This window comes from Malurus melanocephalus, unplaced genomic scaffold (assembly GCF_030028575.1).
Source record: "Malurus melanocephalus ecotype Western Australia unplaced genomic scaffold, MMel_1.1 scaffold_99, whole genome shotgun sequence".
Classification (NCBI taxonomy): domain Eukaryota; kingdom Metazoa; phylum Chordata; class Aves; order Passeriformes; family Maluridae; genus Malurus; species Malurus melanocephalus.
Genome location: NW_026623331.1, coordinates 898,332 through 912,847, shown reverse-complemented (window position 1 = coordinate 912,847; position 14,516 = coordinate 898,332). Strand labels below are relative to the sequence as shown.

The window sequence follows — 14,516 nt, the reverse complement described above, 5'->3', positions numbered from 1 at the left end:
AAAGAGGGTTGTGCTGTCATGGGGGCCAAGGAAGAATGGTGTGTGTTGGGCACCAAGGGACCTCCAGCATCCAGAGGGAGAGAGCTCTGCCCAAAGCCCTCACTCACTCTTTGGGGAGCCTATTCCCAGCCTCTCTTCCCTGTAACCCTGAGGTGGCATTGGATGGCATTGGTTGTAGTCTTTTTCATTCAGTGTCTTTCCAACACTGTTTTAACCCTGCCGTGGGGTCAGAAATCAAGACGTCAGGATGGGGAAACTGCCAGGAGCAAGAAAACATTTCAAGCTAATTTAGTCTCACACAGATACAAAGCTCATTTCCCTTTATCTTTTCCTTTACAGGAAATTTAGCCAGAATACAGTTGCCCAGCTCTGGTAYTTTGTGAAATGTGTTTATTTTGGCTTATCAGCTTATCAGATCCGCTGCGGATATCCAACTCGTGTTCTTGGCAACTTCCTCACAAAAAGTTACAACTATGTCAACCTGTTCTTATTTCAAGGGTAAGCACAGAGTTACTGCCTTTCTTCTTTTTTTTTTTTTTTGTATAATAGGGATCTCTTATAGTGAAATGCTAGGGTCATTCATTACTTTTCTTCACAGGTTGCTGGAAATAAGACAGTAAATTTTGCACAGCACACTTGGTATATGCCATATGTCTTGGTAGTCCACAAGAAAAAAATAGACATCTATTTCTGCAAGGCAAACTTCATAAAATTCCATTTCCCAGTCTGAAAACAGAAGCCTGATATACCACTCAGACATTCAGTCCCCTAGGAAAGGGATATTTTTAACACTTCTAAGAAATCATCTTTGTGAACAGAAATAGGGGTTACACACTGTGCTAGAAAACAGGTAATGTTATTAGTTCTGCAGTCCTAAAAAGCAGTAAGGTGTCAAATCCCAAAGAGACCTTTGGAGCAGGTCTACAGGCTCTACCTCAGCAGGTGAAAGGAGTACAGTGAAAGACAATATCCTTGAGAAATAAGAACTGAAAAATAAGTACAAAAATAAGTGTTTGCTTTGAGAAGTGCTGCATATTTGAAACTCTTGAGGAGTTTAGAGTGTTAGTGAAGGAATGGGGACAGCATCACCTCAGAGAGAAAGGTGGCCTTACAGAGGCAGACCACACTCTCCACTGACACTGTTATAGTGGCCTTGTGATTAAGCCAGTCTGAAGCATGTATGTATTTCACAGAAAAACTGGAATAGTTTCAGCCTTTTTGCAGTATTTGCAGTGTGGGCTTCTTGCATTCCAAGGAAAAGTTAGAGAAGAAAGCTTTCCTCACACAAGACCTGGCTGATCAGGAGAGTGTGGGACTAGGAAAGGGAATGATGCAATTGAACAGCTGCTCTGTGCATTTTGATTTCCTGTTGATTTCCACCTTCTGCTGCTAAATCCTGAGTCCCAAAGCCCAGCTCCCTATGCAGCTGAGGGCTGCCCACCTGCTGCAAAGATCCTGTGCAGCACTTKGTGTAAGGATGTATCAAACAAATTCCCACCATCCTGTGGGAAACATGTCCTCCACTTCCAGGTCAGAGGAATTTAGAGATACAGGAAAGTCTAGTACTTTCCATCAGTGGCTCAGTCACAATTATTGGATGTAATGATGCAAAAGCAAGTTTAAAGCCTGACTAGGAGATCTAGAGGAACATGAGCTATGGCAATTTCAGTATGTAATTGAATTTGTGTTTACAAAATCCCCCTTAAGCTCTTTCCATGTTGTCTTAATTCTGCCTCTTGTCATATGTGCACTTGCTGTGCTTGTTTGATGTGATGCCTCTGTTTCTGAYGAGTTCTCTGCTGTGGTCTCCCTTCAGGTTCCGCCTAGTTCCATTTTTGACTGAGCTGAGAGCAGTAATGGACTGGGTTTGGACTGATACCACTCTCAGTCTTTCCAGCTGGATCTGTGTTGAAGATATCTATGCTCATATTTTCATCCTGAAGTGCTGGCGAGARTCAGAAAAAGTAAGGAAACCCCATATGAGCAAACCAGGCCTTCTATCCCCCATGCAGAAGGGAAGAGAAATAATCACGAGTCCCTAAATAAATGGGAAATCCACCATAAAAAAATTTCTTAGAAGACATGCCTGGCACTTGTGTTCAGAAATACTCAGACTTTTGGTTACTTTACGTTAGTTGGCAGCCACCACAAATGAAACTTCAAATGGCTTCGGTTTTGTGCCCAGCTGATTTTTCCACCATTAGCATGAACTCCACAAGCACATTCCTCTCCACGGCAGTGCCTGCTGGCTTAAATGCATGCCTGGGTTTCAAGGCTGGGGTTGGAAGTCCTGGTGTTCACACAGTTCACACACAACTAAATAAGTAACCTGGAGTAGCAGGGARGCTGCAGCTGAGGAGAAAGCTCAGTAGAAGGAAGAGCTCATGCCCTACAGTGTTGGTCCCAGGGACACCGAGTTCATCTAACTGCAGAGGGAACTCAGCTTTATCTTCCCTGCACATCCAGAACTGAACTGCAGGCCAGATAAACCCACCATTTGTCTCACTGAAATTTCAGTCTCTTTAAATCATTTAAGCTTCAGTTCAAATTAAACTTGCAAACTCTGGATTCTTTATAACTGCTATAAAGATTGCAACCATATGCTTGCTTATTTTGCCAATTTGAAAAAGAAATTAAACATTAATTTAAGAGTGACCAAACCAGTCAGAAATTCTACATCTGCATTGAAATGGATTTACTTTTAAGTGTTACTGACGTATTTCTGCTTTTATTATAATCCCRTCTCTTAATGGCAATTACTTTCCAAGTTTGTCACTTGGATTAACTCAGGGCTAAAGTGCACACAAGTCTTGCATAAAGGCTTTTCTCTTTGTCTCCTGCTTCTGCCATGAATGGAAGGAGTTCTGAAGAACTTCAGGAGTTGGAGAAGCAATAACCCAGTTCCCCTTTGACTCTCCCTCTCACCACATTTTTTTAYGCTACAATTCACATTCTGTGTAGCAGGGATCTGACATGGGAAGATTTCCATGTCTAGGCTGGTGTGTGTGTGCTAACACCATGCAGCAAAATAACTGTGTCATGGCTTTAAGAGTGTTCAAGGTTCTTTGGTTCTCTCTCTCTCACTGAGTGGCATGCCTAAGTACTTGAGCTGCTGGAGTCTCTCTGGGATGTTCCATAACGTCATTAAAGGTGCCTGAACTGATCCCCTACAGACAAATAATATACCCCTGCTGATCTTGATATGATATTTTAATGAAAACGGTTTTCTGTGGCACTAGACAAATGACTTGATATGCTGCTTTTGAAAAGTAAATAATTGGTTTTAAATATAGCATTGTATTACAAATTCAATATTCTCATAGGGCTTTATAGATTCATGTTGCAAAGAAAAAACAATTTCCTGAAAGCCAGATTCCTGGTGTATTTAATGTGCAGTGCAGTACAGTGAATCTTTATTTTGCACATGTGGTGAGCAGTGCATGGAAGACAGGCTACTAGACACTGCAGAGTTAAATCCTGTAAGAGAATTACACCAAAATAAATTACAGTGAAAGTAAGACATTTTACAGGATGGTGAAAAGTATTAAGAGTGTTCAGTCATGAGGCAAGTAATAGAGGACAGAAATTAYGGGCAAGACAGAACAAACATGCCATGTGATCTGCTTTGAAGGGAGAAGAAATGCAGTCACTTGTCCTCAGAAGCTAAGAAAGAGAAGAATGTTACATCAGCAGTATCAAGATTTTAGGAACAGCAACAAAATTGTAAACGTGTTAATTGCAGTTGGTGTGGAATTCACTAGAAACAAACTGGATCAAGTCTGTGAATTCTTAAAAATACTGTAAGTGAGGTGTAAAATGAATGTGGAGGAAGTGCAACATCAGACAGTCTTACTAATTGTGCATGTCAGGTGCTGGCAAACAATTTTCCTGCTCCCTCCATCCTCCACAATATACAGTTTGCTGCATTTCAAGATCTATGRAAGGAAGTGTGCCTTAAGGAGTTTGTTATTTGTTCACCCATCAAATGATRTGAAGTGTATACCTGATAGAAGAGACATTACCATATTGCTGTTTGCTTTTGCAGAGATAYCCCCAACCGAGAGGCCAGAAGAAAAAGAAAGTTGTGAAGTATGGAATGGGTGGCATGATTATCGTCTTGCTGATTTGTATTGTCTGGTTCCCACTGCTCTTCATGTCTTTAATCAAATCTGTTGCAGGCATCACCAACAAGCCTCTAGATGTATCAATCACAATAACTCTAGGAGGTTATCAGGTAAAAAAGAAGAAACACTAAAAGCAAACTCTGTTTCTTTGCACTGTATTTCTTTGCACTRTTTCTTCTTCCTTTTATTGAATTGAACTCTCCTGCTTTATGCAAGGTATCTGGTAAGCTTCCACAGATGACCCCTTTGGGGTTTAAAAATATTCGTTTCTCACTGATGTAAAATTTTCATTTWCAAATTAAAAACCAGAATATATTTGCAGTGGAAACTGAATAAAATATGCTACACCAGGTACACTCAGATAACTGCCTATAGGTCCATGTGCTAGACACAAGTTAATTGTAGGTAGCTTGTGTCTCAGTGGAATGAGATGATGACTTTTTCCTGTCGAATTGAGTGCCATAATTGTTTTGGACTGTGATACACAGGATGCTGTACTGTGTCTTGGACTGTGATATACACAGGATGCTGTGCTGTGGATGTAGAAGCCAATGTGAAGTAAATGTGATAAGTGTGTGTTCTTTTGTTTCCCAGCCTATTTTTACCATGAGCGCTCAGCAGAATCAGCTCAAGGATTTGGAGCCAAATGAGTTCAATGATTTTCTGAGAAGCTATAGGGGTAACACTGTAAGTGAAATGTAGAATACCTCACTGCTTAAAAATGTGTGCATGTTTCCATGGAGGCCTTTTGTGAGTTTTCCTTGTGTAGTTATAAGTGGTCATCAGTGCTGGCATCAAATGGAAGATATTTCTATAAAGAGGATTTGCATGAATAAAAGTTCAGACACATCATTTGTCAGGACAGGGCTGGGTTATGGTGAGACAAGCCACCATTAATGCAGACACCTTTGCACAAAATCCTGGAAGGCAGAAACCCAGCTGCCCTGTTGTCTGGATGAAACCCTCCCCTCTAAATGACACACACCTTCAGGAGATGTGATGCTGYTTGTGTACTGCCAAGAAGAGCCATGCTGTGGGGACACGACAGTTTTATGTGCTTTTAATCCCCATGCACATTCCTAGAGCACACACAACTTTCACCTCCCAGTGAGGAGTAGTGGTGCTGTCAAAAGGAAGGGTGCTTAGCCTAGAAATGTTTTGACATTAAAGTGTCAAAGCATAARCATTTAAGCATAATCTCAGTGTTTCATGGAGCAACATGCACAGTTTTCACAAGATTCTATAGAAAAAAAAAAAGACTTGCAATCAGTAGGAGCTGTTGCATTGGTAATGGAGCTGGCATTTGATCAGATATAACTGTAAAAGAAGAGTTTGCTCCTAGCCCATTCAAGAATTTGATATTAGWATTGGATATTGGATCCTACCAAGAAGCCCTGTACAATAGCACTAATGATGTAACCTGGATCCATTTGGAGGTTACAAGGTTCAAGGTGCTTTATCATTTGCAGACACTTCTCTATGCAGAAAGATACTTAACAAAAGACGGAGTGAAATTTTAACTGGAGTTTAAATAGACTCTACAGAGTTTACTTCATRAACTTTCAGACTCACTCTGGCCATCATGGCTACCAAAAAATTAGGCCACTTTTGTTTTGCCTTTTGAGCTTYGTTTTACCTTTTTATACTTTGTTGATTCCCCTTCCTATCTCAAGCCCCAGTTGGTACCTGAGGAAAACAATCAGTGCACACCACTGCACTTCTAATTGATTGAACATTTACAATTCTTCTGACTGGGAAATGTGGCTCCGTGTCTTGTGAATATCTCTGCACTGTAATTTTCTTCTCCTCTTCTGCACCTACAGGCTGCTTTGCAGTTTCTAGAGGGCTATGGAAGAGAAGATATAACTCGAGCAGATCTAGAGGGGAATTCAAACTCTTTGTGGACCATCAGTCCTCCCAGCAGAAAGAAAATGATACAGGGACTTCTAGACTTTTCAGCTGATTTCAGAGTAGTTCTTTCATGGACCATTCAGAGGTAATTAAACAAAGCTGCTACAAGGTGGATGGATCATTTGCCAAGCATTTGCTCAGTAGAACAGTTCCATGCTGCGTTTTTTGGTTTAGTTTTTCAGAAAATTCTATTGTATGGCACAGCAAACTCTGAGAGTAGGAGGGAGAGAGACAGAGAAAAGTCACTTTTATTACCCAAAGAAGCATTTGGTGCCTGCAATTCTCAAAAAATAAAGAAGTGGAACCAAGTAGATTATTTAAAATGATAAGGTGGAATTTTCAATGGGATTTGATGAGAAGGAAGAAAAAAAAATATAGTCAGTTTTACATGGAAATATTCAAATGAACAGGCCTTAACAACAACCTTATTAGCATTTATGGAAAATGAATACTTGGACCTAGTTAAGGCAGAAAACCTATATAAAGGAAAATAGGAAATACAAACAGAAATTCTTGGTCCTCTTATTAAGGCAGTCTGGAACTGACAAAAGCCATTTTGGTGTGCAAATACCATAACAATGGCACAGATCCATTTTGTTGAGACCTTTGCCTGTTCACTTGAGATTCCTTTGGCCCCATGAAGTTTCTGACAGAGACAGCCTAGAATTTAAAGTTGTTGCACGCAGCTAGAGCCCACCCAGTCACCAAGGTCATTTGTTGGCTGCTGTCTCCAGCTGAGATTCCTGTAGATTGCTGGATTAWATTGGAGTTAAGTCAATGATCCTGAATGATCCCGTTGCCTAAAGTCAGAGCAAAAATACATTAATCTGTCATTCATCTCCTGTAATACATGCAGAGGCATAGTCAGTTAGAAAAACTATATTTTTAGGCTGCTAAATACTCTCTGTGAAAAAAAACAGCCCATCTCAGGTATAGGTAGCATGATGCTTTATCACAGGCTAGGATTGCCAGGGTCAGTGCAGCTAGACTAGTTAAACAATCAGCTCTTGCCCTCAGCAAACGAGTGCTTAGGTTTCCTCTCGTTGTGGGTTCTCAGCGTGTTTTCCTTTTACTTACAACAGAAATCTCTCCCTTGGTGCCAAAGCTGAAATAGCATCAGATAAACTTACCTTTTCCCTAAAAAACCATACCAGAAAAGATATTGCTACAATGATGGATGGACAGCAACCACAGCTGGAAAAGGTGTAAGTTATTTTCTTTTTCTGTTTATCTGCAAACTTTCCCTTTTGAAGTTTGATTTCCCGAGGAGGTCAAGCTTGTRCAACTGTTTGATTTGTCTGCCCATCTATCTCCCTCTAACAAAGATGCCAACACCATTAAAGCCAAGTAATAGTAATATTAAAGGTAAAAACTTGTTTCCTATTGTAAATRTAGGCTGAAAGGACCATGAACACTGGATCACCAACAGCAAGCATGGTGAAGCTATTAGTAACTTCTTTGATTTGTTGGATAAGCACAAGTTCATTACAGTGTATTCACAGTTCAACTCACCTTTGAATTACATCAGTTCATCTTAATCTGAGGATGTTGTATTGAGGATTTTTTTGTTCTAGATAACCATCCAGCCTGCATTTCACATTGTTACTCTTGAATAGTAGGAGAATGGCAAGGAAGTGTTGCATCACTGAGGTCAAAGGGTAACATCTGCAGTCATTTCTGACATCAGATCCTTTCCTGTGCTGGAAATTCACAAGGCAGGCTCTTCATATGAATATCAAACATTATTCCATGGATAAAGCCTTACAGCATTAACAGCAATGGTGCCTCTTTTCAGACTCTTGAGAAGAGTCGGGCTCTTCCTCTACCAGCTTCTCACTGGGGATTGCTTTACAACAGTTGTTTCTAAGTTCTGCTAAGCCAACACATCATCCCTGAAGGCCACTTGATCAGACTTGTGGCCACAAGAGTTGAAAAGATTAAGCTGAGACCAGCTGGGATTTTGAAAACTCTGAGAAGTTCTTATCTATTAGTAGGTAGAAATTAATTTGCCTTTTCTGTGTGCAGCTGTTTTTCTGCACTCACACACACTTGTACATCCAAACAGATTGCTATTGCATGTGTGATCATTGCACTTAAAAATATTTAATGCCTCTTTTCTGCTGTGAAGATAGAGCAATATTTCCTAAGATGTAGGGCCAGAGAGAGTACATTTTTCTCATTTGTGGGAAGAAGTAATTAATTCATAATTCTCTCTTTGCAGGAGGCAAGCAGTAACAAGGAAGATATAGTTACATTTGCCTACCTTGCAGTAGTTTTGTAGATTTAAGATTTTTTTACTTGGTCATGAAGGAAAAATGGTTGTGGCAGCTAGTACCATTCAGGTCCTTTAACAGGGAGCTTTCTGCCACCACTTCTGCTGGGAAAATTAAGCTGCTGAGCTCTTYCCTTTTCTTGGACCTTCTGGAGTGATCAGAAGGGATTTTCAATTGGMCACTCTTGTTTTTCCTCAGCTTGGTGCATGCAATGTGGCCAAGTGTCACAGGACWTCTCTGAGAGCTCCTTTTCCCTGGAATTTGTCAGTCAATTGAGGAAAATGTTAGYGTCTCTGCTTTTAATGAAATGTGTYTCCYTCTAGATACTGGTAATTTACTCTCACTGGAGATGAGCCCAGTGGAAGAACTTTTACAAACATCTTTATAAGTTTGAAATCCTCCTAAAAACTGTGGAAATATTTCCCAATGAAAAGTTCTGGCAAAAACTCTTGCTGTTTTCAGTTACTGTTATCAAAAGACCTTGCATTCTGAAGTAATAGGTGTGCTCACCACGTATTTTTCTAGCTACATATTTTTCTAGCTTGTTTATTACTGGTGATGTCCTGCCTTTATTTATGACTTTATAGCTAACTATAAAAGCAGCTTTTTAAAAAAGGGAAACAAAGTATAAAGTCTACATTCCTTGCAAACACACATGCCCCAGGTATGTGGAATTCATGGTGTGTGAATGGTGACATTATGGATGGAGTTCTCAGCTGAAGTTCTGACAAAACACAGATGAAAAATCCAGCTAATTTTCAGATGTGATATCTGAGCCCTATAAAGTCATAGCTTAAGCCAAGAATTACTGGGAACTGTGYATAGTATACACTGTTAGGTGTTTCTAAATTATTTTAGAGGTATAAAAATATGAAATATTTTATTTCTCTTTTTTTTCCAGAACATTAGAGGAAGTGTACCCATACTACATCAAGGCTCCTAGTGATTCTCTGGCAAAACCCATAAAGCAGCTGTTGAGAGGTATGTGTCCAGACCATGGAAAACAGGGGATGGTTTAAAGAAGTGAAGGCAGCACTCACACTTGCACATTCACAGCTGTTACGGGCACCTCAGTCTGAAATGCACTTAAAGTGGTTTCTACTTGATGTCTGCAAGCTTGAGGGGAGATAAGGTAATACAGTATAAGGCAGGAAATGCATCTGGATGTATTTTAGCTTTGGATTTAACAGTAAAGAGCTTAAGGATGAAGTCTGTCTCATTTCCTTCAAGTCTGCTTTAGGAGCTGTTTTCCTTTGTTTCATGTGTTAGTGAGCACAAGTTCCCCTTCTCCACATGTCCCTGCTACCTCAGTGTGAACAGTCCATAGTGCTGCATGTCTGAAAATGCAGCTCCTCAGCTTAAATAATGACATTGCGTTATTTTTTTAAGCTGTTCCTTCCTTATTGTCTACAAAGAATCCACTTCAGATAAATCATTGAATTTCAGAATGCTATTAACAAATCAGAATCCATACAGGGACTCACAGACATACAGAATAATGAACACATGCACATATACATGTGTGAAAAACCTGTTGGGGTGGAAGAGTAGGAACAAGCCTTCATCTAAGCAACTTTCTCAAGGAAGCTAAATTTGGAGCTCGAGTGTAATAGTAGTAGTGCTCTGTATTATGTTCCTGTCAAGGTTCTTTGTTTAGATTCATTGGGAAAAATAATTCTTGGGGCTGAACCCAGCKCTGTGAGTAGCAATAAGTGACGAGTTCTTCACTGTCACTGGTCAAGTATTTAACCTTAGATTCATTATATATAAAGAATATAAATTCATATAATATCCATTCAGGAAGACCAGAGTCCCTCTGCTGTCCAGTGTGACCAGTATGCATAAAATAGGATAATATCCTTTTTCTGATATAAAAGAAAAATACATTTTATATCAAGATATAAACTGTTTACACTGTTAGTTCCATTCTGAGATACAGAAGCTACTGCCATCCTTCCAGATTACATGTATTTCTCTAGGCCTGAAATGCAGATAGGATGAGTGCTATTGATATTTTGGCCTGAAAAAAACAAAATTATTTGACAGCTGTACAGAAGAGAATGTAGGTGATACAAAGTATTTTATTTATTTTATGAAGATTCAGSTAAGATTTGCAGAAAAAAAAAAACAAACACAGAACTCTGGACTTTATGCTTTTGTATACAAAAATAATGTAAAATGGAGTTTAGGAGCATTTTTCTTCTGCATTGCTCAGTCATTTTAGAATGCAGATGTTTGAAGTATCTGTTCCAAAATAGTTTGATTTTTGCAATTCTTGGTGTRTATATATATTAACACTTCTTTTTTTCAATAGACTGCAAGTGGGAAAATATTACAGTTTCCCTGGTCAAAAATGTRTCTGAAGATGGAGTTCGTGAGTGGTGGGTTTTGAATCAGCTTGGAAAAAGACAAAAAACATCACAAGAGAGCCTTGAACTCTTCATATTCAGTGATAAAGTCAGTCCGCCAAGCCTTGGATTCTTGGCTGGTTATGGGTAAGAAAAAATCTTTACATAAATTTAAATAAAGTATGCAAGATAGAAGTGGAAGTGACTTGCTGATTTGGGGGGGTTATTTCTTTTTCATTGTTGCAGCATTTGAACATGACAACATTTTGAAAAGAGTGTTGTGAGATTTTCAAACCATGTCTATTAATATAGAAGGGTTAATATTTGCAAGGCTGGTATTACCCCTGAGAACTGCTCCCCAGTGGAAATAAAAACAGAAGCACCCTTCACACCAATTTCCTATTGAAGTGAAATAATTCAGAATATGTTAGTTTAGGTGCAGGTCAAGTTCTGCAGGCCCAAACTCTGGCTGGTTTTGGTGACCTTTCCAATCTTGTAGTCAGGACCTTGGATGTGAAACAGTTATGAAATAWATCTCCACAGACAGAGGAAGGCAGGAGACTAAGCATTCCCAGGAGATACWTCCTTCTGTTAGGATTTTGGAGAAGCCCCCATAGAAGAATTATCAGGGGGCACAGGTAAATGTTAGTTTGTCACCAGTTACATATACCTCMATAAAAAATATTAGAGATGAAACCTGACAAATTGTTTGCCTTTAGCAGCCAGCTGCTCTCAGATTTCCCATTGTGACTTCAAAGCTGTGGCAGGCAGGACAAGAGAGCATCAGCAACTGGGGCTAAACAATTTAAGCCAGCAGCCTCAGCTGTTTATGATTCCAGATTTGTGCAGTGTYTGAAAACATCTTATTTTCGTCATCCTGCAGCACAGCAGAAAYGAGATCCTAATTAGAAATTAATGTTCACCCAGCTGACAGACTACAGTTAGCCWTGCAGATGAGCCTCCTCACACTTGGCTGCCCTTTTAAAAGGCACAATTTGAACTCTTCCTTTGTTTCTTTTCAGCATTATGGGACTGTAYGCCTCAGTTGTCCTGGTGATAGGGAAGTTTGTCCGTGAATTTTTCAGTGGGATCTCTCACTCCATCATGTTTGAGGAGCTCCCCAATGTAGACCGAATCCTGAAGCTGTGTACTGACATCTTCCTCGTGCGAGAGACTGGAGAACTGGAACTAGAGGAAGACCTGTACGCCAAACTAATATTCCTGTATCGTTCACCAGAGACTATGATCAAGTGGACTAGGGAAAAAACTAATTGATCTCTTTGGCATCATACTGCAAATCAAGGTGGTTTAACCTGAATTTTAAAGGAAAAAGAAAAAAAGCACAATATTCTCTTAAGAGCTAAGCCTTTTATAGCTGGGTAGCGATGATTTTTCACTGAAGGAATCCTGGAAGCTACGGCCTTAGGAATCCATGCTGCCTTTCAAATTAAGGATCAACGGTGAAGAAGGCTGAATGATTTGKTTTTTTTAATGTGCCACTCCCCTACAATCTGGGGACTGCTTTGTAACTTAATCAGCAAAAAAGTTTGCATCTTTGTCTGGCTAATTGAATTTTCCAGACGACCATTACAACATAAAAAGAAACGAAAGGAGTGAAAACCCAGATGACTCCAGCGTACCTTCTTAATCCTTTCTGGAGCCACACAGTTTGGATTGTGCAATATGCAGTTGTACATCACTGATTTACAAGCTACAGTAATGGGACACTGAGGAGCCTTCAGGACACCCAACACCCAGGGCCACAGTGGGAACTGAAGACATTCTAGCCATGCCCATTTGTAGAAAAGCGGAGGTTTTGATGTACAAAGGACACTGTGGACAAGCCTCTGTCAGCAAAAAGAAAACAAGTAACAATCTCTTTAAATGCCTTATTTTATTTGTACAGTCACAGGAGACATTTCCATCAAACATCAATGACTTTTCTCAGGAAAAAAAAAAAGCAACTGAAACTTGACACTTAGTCAAGATTAACCAATGGCTAGAATAATTATGGTGAATTAAGGGGTGTTCTGCTGGGCCATTCTCTTCAGAATTACTGCTTTCCATTGGATGAGAAAAAGTGAAATCAATGACCTAATGAGCTACTTCATTTCTTATAACCCTTTAAAGACTGAATAGTGTGTGCTTCTCTTTGCTCCCCTGACATGCTTTTTCCCATTTTGATGGTTTAAGGCAACTGTTGTTTTGCTGTTAACTGATACTCTTCCAGTTTTTCAGGTATACGAAAATGTTTACATATACCAAGTCAYATTTTTACATCTGAGACAGGTTGTTTTTTTTTTTTTTAAGATCCCAAATATAGACATACATACGAGCTCGGAAAATGCCCTTTTTTTTCAATTGCTATTATTAGTGAAACAAATGGCTCATTAGAGAACATTGTAGCATGAAAATTTACAATTGCAATGTAGGTTTCTTTCCATGTTAAAAATAAAATACTGAGAAAAAAAAATCATTGAGTGGGTAGGGTATGCTAAAAGGGTATACTTGTAGTTTTGATTCAGTAATGACTTAAAATAAAGCACATGTTGCAAAGTCATTTTAGAAGTATTTTTCCTCTGCCTTTTTACATAAAATGGGAAAAGTTTGACATTCTTCTAATTCTGTGACAAATAAATCTCTTTCTTGTAGTTAGCTGCTATTTATTATATGAATGATTAGTTAATCACCAGAAAGAAACTAACATAATTTGCTGGTACATTTTACTGCGGAACTTCGTAAAACAGCACAACTAAATGAAGTTGAAACATACTCTGCTGAGTGCTTCCATGACAAATGCTGTCACATCCATTCTATACTGTGAAAACTAACATTTTGAGCACCTTGAAGTGCACAAAATAAAAATTGCTTCATGATATTGTAACAATAAAATAATTTGGTGACTGGAACTCACTGGAAGACAACCTGATTTCCTCTTAAGTGTAACAAAAAGGTGGCTCATAAAGCCAGGCAGCATTYCCCCCTGGAGAGTTTTGCTCCATTTCTTCCATAGGTCCTGTGAATGAAAATTGAAATATACAGGGCAGCCCTGACATAGCATCCAGGGATGCTAAAATTCCTKTATAGTTAGATGGATCCTCACCTGGGTGTTCAGTGATTTTAAGGAGATCAACACTGGAAGGAGAAGTATGAAGGAGCTCATGTGCTTCTAAAGGTACCAGCCAGCAGAACCATGCCGGCCACAGCTGGTCCCAGCTCCCTTCCTGGTTCCTTCATTTCTGGTGAGAAAAATCTGTCTTCAGAATGAGCTGTACAGTTGTTTGGGCTTTGCAAAAAATGTGCTGCTCTATTTCTTTCATGGATTGATCAAACTTTGAAAATAAAAGGATTCTTCTGTTGGTTTTATTTATTTATTTATTTTTGAAACCACCTATAGTCAAATCATTCATATGGACTGAGAGCTGACTGCAACAGGTGAGAATTGTACCAGACCATCCTTTGAGCCCAGCTGTCCAGATAGAGTTGAACTGGCAGMCAGATTCTGGGGGCATTCTAAGAGTTCAGTACTGTAGCCAGTACCATCTAATATCTAAATTAACAGCCTGGAGGACATGATAGAGTGCACTTCCATGCCCCAAGGGTCTGGAGAGATTTGTGWTAATGCAGGTGTGTCAGCTGCTCTCCTGGGGCATGGCCTGGGCAGTTGCTACAGCAGGGGCAGGGCTTCCTTGAAAGGCAGATGTCAGGATGCTGGAGAAATTATCTGCTGGCTACTGCATGACCTAAGGCAAATGCAGCAAATCCTGCCTAGGAGGCAGACTAACCCTCACAGCAATTCAAACTGGGTAAGTGGGTTGGGAACAGCTTTAGAATACAGAGAGCCAAGGGCAGGGGTGGGA

General features: G+C 39.7%; 1 protein-coding gene across 2 annotated transcripts in view; it reads left to right on the top strand.

The window, feature by feature from the left end:
* Nucleotides 1–14,069, top strand: part of PIEZO2 (piezo type mechanosensitive ion channel component 2) — a 284,493-nt gene extending 270,424 nt beyond the window's left edge. The window contains exons 45-53 of one of the 2 annotated variants that reach the window (XM_057368929.1): nt 340–498; nt 1,817–1,964; nt 4,046–4,234; nt 4,719–4,811; nt 5,948–6,120; nt 7,118–7,240; nt 9,210–9,289; nt 10,623–10,803; nt 11,679–14,069. In XM_057368929.1, the coding sequence (XP_057224912.1) occupies nt 340–498; nt 1,817–1,964; nt 4,046–4,234; nt 4,719–4,811; nt 5,948–6,120; nt 7,118–7,240; nt 9,210–9,289; nt 10,623–10,803; nt 11,679–11,931 (1,399 nt within the window). In that variant the 3' untranslated portion in view covers nt 11,932–14,069. The remainder of the gene's footprint in view (nt 1–339; nt 499–1,816; nt 1,965–4,045; nt 4,235–4,718; nt 4,812–5,947; nt 6,121–7,117; nt 7,241–9,209; nt 9,290–10,622; nt 10,804–11,678) is intronic. The other variant, XM_057368928.1, reaches the window with a different exon arrangement.
* The last annotated feature ends 447 nt before the right edge of the window (nt 14,070–14,516 follow it).